Consider the following 10,903-nt stretch of genomic DNA (forward strand, 5'->3'; position numbering starts at 1 on the left):
ATTCTAGCACATTGACCGTCCCGGTCCAGTGCCCGCACCAATACCGCTTCTGCTTCCTAGCAGAGGTAGGTTCATGTCTCACCAAAGCTCCATCAGGAGACGTGCACGTTGCGCCCAAGGTCCCCGACCTCCAGGTTCATGGTTTTCCAGCCATGCCAAACCAGAGATAAGATCATACCTTGAATTCATGACTAAGCAGCGTTCCACGCTTTCGAAGTCAAGAAAATTGACACCAAGGTCCACAGGGACCCTCGGCACAGTGACGCAATTTCCGTCGCTGAGCGAACATTGACGGTGTCAGTAAACCGCGCTTCTAGCGCCTCAAAATACAGCTGACTCCCTTCGATCGTAGAGTGTCGAGCACAATTGCCCGATGCCCTGGAATCTATAAGGCTTTTCTATGGCAATCAAAGCTCTTCACGGTCGCTTTTACGACCAACAAGCCCGGCTTACATACACGTACCTTGTTCAGGAGCAAGGAAGCCTTCGGGGCCCTGCTGCCCTCTACATCTTTGAGGCACAACAGAAATCAGTCTTTCTTAATAGGACACCTCGTGCCTACTTGGTTTTCTCGTTTCCCCGCGACAAACCAGACTGGCTAGAAGTGGGACGTCGGTTCAAAGAAACTCAACGCGGCTTACGCAGGGACAACCAGTCCAAAAGTGACGGGTGTCTCCACAGACAAAACACCGTCAGATGTTAACACGCTGCTCAGCAGAACGGAGCTCTCTCTCCTCTTTCTCAGCAAAGCTGAGATCAACTGGCTTAGGCCCGCTCGACGAGCTCTGAGGGTGTGCATATCAACCAAGTCGTGCCGACTTAAAGTTGCGTTTGGCATTCAATACCAGATTTGCCGCTTCAAAAGAAGACGGATGCACAAGGAAGACTTCCATTCTGGCCACGCTAGTCTGGAGGCCTTCCATAAAGACGGTCACTGCGACCGCCTCGAGGAGAGGATCGGCTGCCATCCTGACAATAAGAGTTCTTGACTATTGGACAAAGTCCACCAACTCCTTGTCCCTGTCGGGAAGCAAGGAAACGCGATCGCACGCGATATGCCTGATCAGGCGGCGAGAACGCTCGCAAAAGCGGACGCTTCATCTCCGTCCAGGAGGGGTACGCAGCTTCAACCGAATCACCTCACGTTTGTCGCGCTCGGCCTTCGCGCCTGGATAGCTAGCGCCACGCGCTTTTGCTCGTTCTGGGGCATGGAGGATGCCATAGCCTTTCTTACCGAGAGCAGGAGATTATCTCAAATCCTTACCCTCGAAGATCTTAACGCTCACCATGAGTGGCCTGATTCGGTTGGAGTCATCCGTCGTCAATGGTGGCGTCATGGACGCAGTCGACGCCATTATCTTTTGCTCTAGGTGCTCTAGCAGAGCATTTGCATTGCTCGAAATCGCCTTTAGGTCCGTGTTTATCGCTTTGGGCCCTTGCGAAACAGGGTGTCGCACGCCCTCAGGGCCCAGCAGGGACATCAGTTTAATTAGCCAGTCCTGCATGATCTGAGACAAATAGGAGTATTGCTCCATCCTCACAAAGGACCAGTCGTAATGACTAAGGCGTAGATTGACTACAAGTGCTACCAAATGCAGCGGGGCTACCGTAGCTCTTTGCATAGAGGAAGCTAAGCTAAGCTCACCGGCCTTACGTTCTTTACAAGAACCAGTTCGAGTGTAGCGGATCGCAATCCGCTACCTCCAAGTTCTAAAACCTTAACCAAGTATATGAACGCTTTTGTTGAAAATTGGAACTGTATTCAATTGTTTATGTTCCGACAGAGTTGCCAATATCTAAATCCTTAGGTTTTCCAGATTAATATAGTAATACCTTGTTAATATAGTAAAGTTTAATTAATATGCATTACTACTGGCGATCCTGCCTTCTTGTTACGGTGTGGCCACACCACTGTGTGTCTACACCAGAATGTGTAATCCACACTCACACCATCAGCCCTTTCTTCGAAGGGTACGTGTAACCCCGTTGTATTGGATGAAGTGTTTTATGCAAAACGTGTCACGTTTTGGTCAATTTTGATGTATGTCATCTTATGGAATATTTCCTGAGCAATTTATTTTTAAACACTCCAATCCCTTTTGATCTTTGAGCCTTTCTTGCCTTGGCCATGTTAAACATGCATTCTAACAACTGTACAGCGTTCATTGTATTTGCAATCCGAACCAGCATCAATTTGCGTTTTTTACTCTGTCGTTACACAAAATTATATTCATGGAGGTGTTCTTTCTGTGCACATTCGAGTAGACAGTAGCTTTTTTGTCAAATATTGAATGAACTTCATTTCCAAACCAGAAAGAGTAGGAAAGAACCACAATATTCTCACAATAAACAACTAACTCAATGAGGATATCATGCCATCCGATGCAAAATGGTACACAGTAAAACAAGAATGAAATTGCCGAGCTCATTGAGACGAATACGATAGGTAACACAGATTTTAAGAAAATTGATGTGGCGTTGTTTTACATTTGCCTTGTATTGCTAGTCATACGCAGGACTAACTTAACGAAGATTAAAACGAAACCAGCCGTGCGTCATGAGTAACCAGGAAGCACGACGACTTAATGTCGACCATCTCAATGGCAACGATATGCTGTGCGAAAATTCACCAGCGACTTGTAGCTCACAGAGGCTATCCATTCCGTTATTTTGTAATCATTAAGTTGTAATTATTGTTCAAAACCTTGGTTTCAGGTAGCAAAGGAGCATTTAAGACAACGCCATTGGGATTCATGCAGATTTCAGACAAAAAGAGACAAGTTTGACCTGGAACATATTATAAACATCGATCATTCCAATCAGGCTCGGCGTTTACTGACAGTTTCGTGTTTGACCACGGTGTGCCCGCGCCTACCTCTGACTGCAGCAATTGACCTGCACATCATTGCAAACGGCTAAAGGATTCTGCACCATCGATGCAACAACTGGAAGAAACCCGATATTTGCAAGTTTAGCTGTAGGCAGACGCGACTCGGATCTGCTCGCACCTAGTGTCAGTTTTTTCGATTTGCGAGAATTTGGCGCAAGAGACATCCGATCGGGCATTTCCCTAAGCGTAGCGGAATCTCTAGCCAGCTGCAACTGCATGTGCAGCAACCGATTCTCAGCCAAAAGTTGCTTGTTTGCTTTACGCGCAGCTGAGCGAGTCCAGTCCAATTTGTTGCGCACATCAATGCATTTTTCGTCCATTAAACGGAGTTGATCCTCTAAAATGCGAGCACCTTGTTCCAGCTGGACTGTTTTTGTCTCCTGTGCAATATACTTTCGGGTTGCAGCGAACATTTTGTCTTTTGTCTCACCAAGCTCCTTTTCCACAAGACGCTGCGCTTCCACTGCGCGGGTCTTAGCTGCTGCTTCGTGCTTAAGGTGCACCATAAGCTTTTCGACATGTCTTGAAAGAGCTGCAACTTTCTCACTCAATTGTTTGTTGATCTGTTCACTCTTTGTGCGTGAATCTTTTTCAAGACGTTCACGACTAGCCATCTCAACAACTTTTTCACGCATAAATTGCAGGTCGCGCAGTCCGATCTGAGATGTTTCCAGCTCACCCTCGAGTTGGTCCGTCCGCTGAAGTAGCCGCTTATTTCGGCTTCGTAGCATTCGCATTTCACGTTCCAAGCGTCCGAGACTGCCAAGGCCCAAGGCCTCCAGTACTGTGAACCTTTCGATGTTAGGCATGTGGCACGTTGATAGCTGTGTACTGCACCCAACGTCATTTGCGGTTCCAAACGGAGATATAGACGGTGAAAAACCTCCAGCAAGCTGCAATTCATGTCGAAATGCTTGCAAGCGCAGTCGAATTAGTTCGTCTAGCTTCACATGCTGGTAATGTGTATCGTTGGCACTTGTGTTTGGATTGCAAGAAGTGATGATAGGATCAAGTCCAATTCCACGAAGTAAAATGCATCGCGCGTTACCAACTTCCTCTCGTACGCGTACCAATTCAGATTTTGCTTCATTCAAAAGCTCTCCCAAGTAAAGATGTCTTTCGCCTTGTAGCACAAGCTGCTCTGACTTAGCAAAAATTTCTTTCTGGAGTCCTCGAATTCGCATTCCGTAATCGTCGCCATCAGAGTTAACTGTAGATACCCTTGCTAACTTATCCTCAAGCACTTTCCTGTGAGCATTGGCGTCATCTGGCTGATCTTGTTTTTCGAGCACTTGTTCAGCAAAGCGCAGCAAAGCGCCTTGCTTCGCTTGGCGATTATCCTCATCCAAGGAAGCTACTTTCAACGAATTTTCCAAACTTGCAACTTTCTCCTTTGAATGTTCAAGTTTGCTTAAATTTTTCGTCAGTTCGTGCTGTTTCGCTGAGAGAGAATTCTCGTGAAATATTTGGGCATCACTGTAAGCCTGCTGAAGCTGATCACACCGAGTTTGAAGGATATAGTACTCAGCAGTATGCTGAGCAAAGCGAAGATCACATTCATCAAGCTGCTTCAAAAAAAATGTTTGTTGTTCGTCAAGAGTGTCTAATGCACGAAGTCGTTCTAACTCTGCTAGACCACAACGTTCTTTTAGCTGTTCTATCTGACCGTTTAGCTTTGCCTGCTCGAGTAAGTATTGCTCTTCCATAAACGTTCTTTTTCTCTCAGCTTGTTTTGCCTCGTCCAAAGTTGCGAAACTATCTTGCCACCGAAGATATTCCTCAGTAAAAGCCTCGAATACCTCAGGAATTACCTCAACTGTTTGCTTTTGCTCCAACAACGTTAGTTTTTCTAAGTCCGCACTTGCTTGGCTCTGCATCTTATCAGTGAATCCTTGCTCACCAAGTTCATCGCTAGCTTTTGTCTCAACTAATTCTTCACTTGCCATCTTTACTATTATGAATAAAAGTCGTGAATGCAATTAACCAAAGAACACCTGATCAAAAATAGATACGAAAATTCTACCCAGCGCAATGAAACCTTCAGGCATATTTATTTTCACTCGCCTAAACTTGTTAATTGCAAATCAACATCTCGCCATGTTTCGCTGACGTTTATATCTTGATCAAACGCTTTTAAAGCTGCATTTAGTTCTTGGAGAATATCACGCACCTAAAAGAGTGGAAGAAAATATTTTTGCCACAAAATACGCATGACGTGAAACTTACATGTTTTAAATGAAGAATCAAGTCGCTTTTTTTGACTGCCAAGTGGTTGTCATTTGCAACAATTCTTTTCTTTAAAAGATCGCTAGCCTTGGCATACAATAGCTCTCGAAACTCCAGGTAGTTAATGCCAGTGTTTGCCTGCATGACCCGTTGGCATTGGTCAACAAATTCATAACCCACGAGGCCAATATTTTTCAATTCTTTGAGCTCGTTATCGACGGCAGCGTACTCGAGCTTAAGAAATGTCCATACTTCACGAATATTATATCCGTTGAACCAATTGTGATTGATTGAGATCGTGTCTTCAAGATTCTTGACCTGGTGATACCATCCACTCGGAACGAAAATAGCGTCGCCAGATTCCTGAATTGTGTACACTTGTTTTGCTTCATGAATTCGAGGATACCTCTCTTCGTTAATGTACTCCGCCGTAACGTCAGGCACTACATAGCCAAAGCAATCCTTCAATTTGGGTTCCTGCTTTGCATGATGTCAGATATCGAGCATACGACCAGGAAGCGCGAGTATCTAACGTACATCATCTGGGTGATAGAAAATCCATTCTTTGCGGCCGCAAATATTGACTGACCAGCTAAAAATGAAGAAGTGAGGGGGAATATATTGTAAATCAAGATCAATAAAGTCATACCTGTACGAACGAAAGACGTCTTGATGAAGCGGTGTCCAGCTTCCAGCGGGGCCTATGGAATATTGTGTACTCAATATTTTCTATAAAGTGCGCTTTACAATTCCATACCTACCAATATACACAAACCGATAATCGCTTTTGCTATTCTCTTTATGGTCCCACCACCTAGATTATCTTGTCAGTAAACGAGCAGTTTGATCTTTCGAGTTAAACTAATCTACCGACCAGTTCAACCAGTCATCCTTGAAAAATGGTGGCGTGCTACAATAAACCACGTCGATCGCGCAAGCATAAGCGATAGCGAGTTGAATAGCAGAAAATAACCTTCTTCACATACTCGTAGATATCACTGCCAAAAGCATGTACAAAATGCCAATCCTTCAGATACTTCTTACCCACCGTCCCATTCTCTATTTGATTCACATAATCAACTGCACCATTTTCGATAAGACAGTGCTTACTCTGAAATTGCTTTCGTCTGTCTATTACCAACTTTCATAGTCTGACGATCCTTCGCTCCGTATTCGGCAACTTCCCCGCTCGCTACCTTAAAGATATATATTAATCAAAGGACATAAAAACAATTTTTGGCAAATATTTACCGGGGCCAACGCAGTGCCATAATGTTCCTTAAAATGCGTATAATTAATACTATGCTCATTGTGCCATTTTCTTGTCCCAGGAAACCACGTCGGCGTTACATTTCGCAGCAGCACAGGTCGATTGCATGCCATATACCGCGTGCAAAAATTGTCGTAGCTCAACTTGGTTGCGTCCTCCACGTCCATAATTTCGAAAACTTACAAATAAAAATATAAAATCAGGTGTGATTCCTTAGTGCACCGTTCAAATATTATATCGAATTGCCGTGCATTGTCAGGAATGTTTTACGATTCGTAGATTATACCCAAAAATGCAAGAGTTTATATAATTTGTGTCACACATGCTGTTAGTATAGGTGGCAATTGTCATTAATTTCTTACGCATTTCGCTCACATAATATGGTCTGATACTTTTCACAATTATCCGGTACTTCGCGAAAGTCTTTTACTGAATAAGACATGAGCGATGAAGAAATTGAAAGTCAGTGAACGGTCACTCATTTCGCCTTCCACATCAAGCGCACCACCTTATCATCAGCGGATGCATAAAGATCAAAGTAGCATCTGTGTGTGACGCCACCCAAACTTAATTCTAACGAAAGTGGCATAAAGCCATTGTCTTGAAGTTTTCTTCAAAATGAAACGTCTTAAAACTAGGACTCACTTTATAATTTAGGTAATCAGTATTTCAGTGGTGGCATGAGTATGAAGTTAGGGAGCCAAACCTTGTCTCGCTAAAAATTGCATCGAATGTTGATATGTTCGGAGAGCAGGTGAAAGATTCTTGACTGAAAAAGGGACCCTTTTTGTCTCGTAGATCAAGTGAAGGTTCATCGCTGATAACTTTTTTGAGATCACACAAGAAGACCTCGAGCCACACTGACTTCTGACAGATACTCATTTGTATCGGCTTATTGGTCCCTCTTATTCTCAAAAAATTCCACAAAAGTACGTACACTATAACACGGTACGCCCCCTGTATTTTTTCGGACCAAATGTTACCAGCACTGAGGCTCACGGTTATTTTGTTTTTCAAAAGTCTGCGCCAAAGTGAATGCTGAGCAGCCATCCTACGATTAAGCTTTCACTCCGCCATGTGCACGTCAAAGTGCCTTATTCGCACCAAGTATTCTATCGCTTACGTTTCACCATAAGGCTCAACAATCCCGTGACCATAAGTTGTTGTTGTGGACGACGACCTAAAGCTAGTTTCGGTGGAGATGCCGAATTTGTGTTGTTAAGAATTGTCATAGTGACCAACCAAATCCCAATCCAACATTTCATCCTCGTAGAAAAACGTAGACAGAACTTTCAATTAAGATACTCTTCACCCCTCCTATGAATGTATCACGCATTCCATGCTCGTTTTCTATAGCGAAAAGTTCTGAGGGACCTCGCCGCGAAGCAGAACCTGGATCAGACCTAATTTTGCTTGTTTAAGAATCGCAACGACTTCATTAACTCAATAATGTCGTGGTTATTGATTTATCATTGTCGACTCGTTGCGTCAGAGCGGGACCCAACCCCTTAATGCGTTCGGATTCTCTGCTCGATGTATGAGAAAAATGAGCGCTCGGAAATCGCGACGCGAACACTCAGTGATTCTTCAATTGCCCCTTTCCCTAAAGTGCCACCTGCTTTGAAATTGGTAGCGGTCGAATAAACTCATCTCCTCGCATTTTAGGGGCTCACTGCTGTCATGGAAGAACCGTAATCAATTCGTGTATGGGGTGAAAAGGACACGTCACTTCGATTGTTTTCAAGTTTGCAAGACAGCTTCAGTTAAGCAGACGTCCGACTGGAGACTTCATTAATGCCGCACATTTTACATCACAAATAAGGCGTCGAGAAGGTATTTCATCACATCAAGTTCCTGCTCGGCAGTGCTGCTTCTCTCCATAAATCCTCTTCTTTAGCAACCGGCCAAGTCGCTAGATCGAAGCGCCTTCATCACCGACTCGCTATCACGATGCATGTTGCGCTCGCAATGCTGTTTTACACTCCTAAATGATGATGATTGTGGAAGCGCTGAGTCATAAGCGTCAATTCCGCTAGTGTAGTTTTGCTAAAGTGAGGCTTTTAACTACCATGCATACACGAAGAAAAATTTTGCCTTCCACCTCACCAGATATTAGCAACATCCATGGTAGTTTGCTGGACAACTCGTCTTGAATGGAAATAGGTCACCTTTCTATGAGCCACGTTTTGGTGATGCTTTCCATGGTAGGCCATTATTTGGAGCGATCTAAGGAACCCCTGCGACTTAAACAGATTGTTGCGACAGAGTCGAAGGTAATTCAGCCACAAGGATGGTTAAGACGTTGCACAGCGCTGTACTTTAACAAGTCGCTATGAAAGGGCGCTACGAATGTGCAGCTAAACGCTTCGATAAACGTGCAGCTAAACGGTTCGATAAACAACATTCGAATTCAAGAAATTGTTGCCTACCGAAGCTTTTACACTTTTGTCGCATCCGACCCGTAGGCTGACCTATCGCCTCATAGATTCGCGATTCCATCATCATGACATGTGACAAGTTATGGTTGAACTGACGAAGAAGCGTTCCACTGCCAGTACTTTTCATATTAATATTTGACAATCGGGAAAACCATGTCGCAACTTCCCGACTGATGCGATGACGACGTTGCTACGCGGAACGACACATGAAATATTAAGAGCCAGATTGGCGCCACCGTACTTGACAAAAGCGGGCAAAACCACAAAAACAAAACCGTTTATCTCTGTTGTTGAAAGCTTACGTGATTCGATTGCGATCACATTTTAATGCTCGTCGGATTATACTTGGAGGGAAGCACATCCTTTAGCACAGACTGAAACATCAAAGACGACATGATCGATTGATCCAGATCCAGAAGAGTCTATATCGGGGCACACATCAGAATTTTCTTCGAAGATTTATGGCTGCGTTTTCTACCACACCCCAGCCCAAATTGAAAAGAGATCGATGAAAAGCCGCCACATGTCAACACAATGCGATATATTTATTAAAGTCGTTGTTTCGGCCAAGCAGCTTTCTTATTTGCAATTGAAACTGGTCAATCTTCAATGGTCTTGTTCTTCGCGGAATTAACGCGTAGGCCACGCTTCTCATTATGTCGACATAGATGTAACGGAAATCGCCCGTTTGTATACACGCTCTTAGTTTAACCAGTCAACAAGTGTCACAGAGTGTTGCTCACTTCCAGCGAGCCGTTGATTTACGTGAACAAGGAGAAAAAGATAAAGTTACATTGATTTTGGCCAATAGTCCTCAAACCTTCCCAAAATTAATAAATGCCACCAATATTGTTATAAATAGAATTGGTGGATATACGACTATGCGGGATGTTAACCACACACAGGAGGATGCGGTTCACACAACATGTGTAATGGAACTGGCGCTATTATACCCCCCACTCAATCGTGTGTTTACTTCAAACTTTTCTGACTCTGAGACTCGGTTATTCCAGATACCACACGAAATGAAACACATCGAAGACGACTTGCGCCGATGACGAGCGCAGAGCAGAACCGCACCTCAATTCAAGGATGCGAGGCGCCTTCGCCACCATCGAACTTGGATAATGCTCTAATTTCACGTCGAACAGGTCTTTCGTACGTTAAGGCAGAACCCGGCGTTGAACGACCAACGGCGCACGACGATTGATATCAAGAATCCACTGACGAGTTCAGTGGTCTAGTGTATTTGCGTTACCGTGCGATTTATCGTCGTCACGAAATTCACGACTGACGCGGTGCTATTACCTTCCTGTTTGACGAACTCTAGTCGAATAAAAGCTCGAGTGGTGACTAGAACCGCGTGTTTTCGCGCCGTAAGTCCAGTTACACGTGTTGGAGGAGAACCACGAAGCCTCATGTATGTACCGTTTGTCAAGCCCAGACTATCAAAATTCGATCTGAGTATGGTTTCGTGCAACCTAATCGGTGGACGTCTACCGTTTGCATATTGCAAATACCGCCGCAGACTTGTTGACGATATGCGATATGCGCTTTCCGTTTGCCAAATTAACAGCGCAAGAGCGGGTTCACTCCGATATCAAAGATGCTCGAGAAGTACGCACGGTCATTAGTCGAATTCACGACGAGAGGGAGAAAGTGTGAAGAGGAAGGGACGAATCCTGAAACGGGGTTACACGAACCCTAATAACAGGGGCGTGTGCGTGTCACACGAGATGGACATAATGTGACCACACACCCAAACAAGAATACGGGAAGGGGCTAGGTCGCCAGTAGTTATGGATGTATTTAGATTTTACCATACACCCAAACAAGAATACGGGAATGGGCTAGGTCGCCAGTAGTTATGAATGTATTTAGATTTTACTATATATTTAGTGTACTTAGGACGATCTAATTTTAACATTAGAATAAAAATATAAGTAAAAATTAGTTTTGATTTTGAACAGAAGTGTTCGTTTGCCTTGGTAAGACTTTTAAGTACTTTTAGAGGCACGGATTGCGATCCGCTGCACTAGTACTTGGTTCTTGTATAGAACGAAAGGTCGGTGACCTAAA

General features: G+C 44.2%; 2 protein-coding genes across 2 annotated transcripts; both read right to left on the minus strand.

The window, feature by feature from the left end:
• Nucleotides 1-2,871: 2,871 nt before the first annotated feature.
• Nucleotides 2,872-4,836, minus strand: PHALS_09195 (uncharacterized protein; the record flags this gene model as incomplete). The annotated part of the gene is made up of 1 exon (XM_024724653.1): nt 2,872-4,836. The coding sequence occupies one exon, from the start codon at nt 4,834-4,836 to the stop codon at nt 2,872-2,874; it is 1,965 nt and encodes a 654-aa protein (XP_024575508.1).
• Nucleotides 4,837-4,946: 110 nt separating this feature from the next.
• PHALS_09196 (Uncharacterized conserved protein, contains JmjC domain) lies at nt 4,947-6,553 on the minus strand (the record flags this gene model as incomplete). Its single annotated transcript, XM_024724654.1, has 9 exons — nt 4,947-5,060; nt 5,117-5,593; nt 5,654-5,708; nt 5,766-5,817; nt 5,878-5,930; nt 5,991-6,026; nt 6,103-6,196; nt 6,255-6,312; nt 6,368-6,553. 9 exons carry the CDS (start codon nt 6,551-6,553, stop codon nt 4,947-4,949), a joined length of 1,125 nt encoding a protein of 374 aa, XP_024575509.1.
• Nucleotides 6,554-10,903: the final 4,350 nt, after the last annotated feature.

This window comes from Plasmopara halstedii (genome assembly GCF_900000015.1).
Source record: "Plasmopara halstedii genome assembly, contig: Scaffold_350, whole genome shotgun sequence".
In the NCBI taxonomy this organism is placed as follows: domain Eukaryota; phylum Oomycota; class Peronosporomycetes; order Peronosporales; family Peronosporaceae; genus Plasmopara; species Plasmopara halstedii.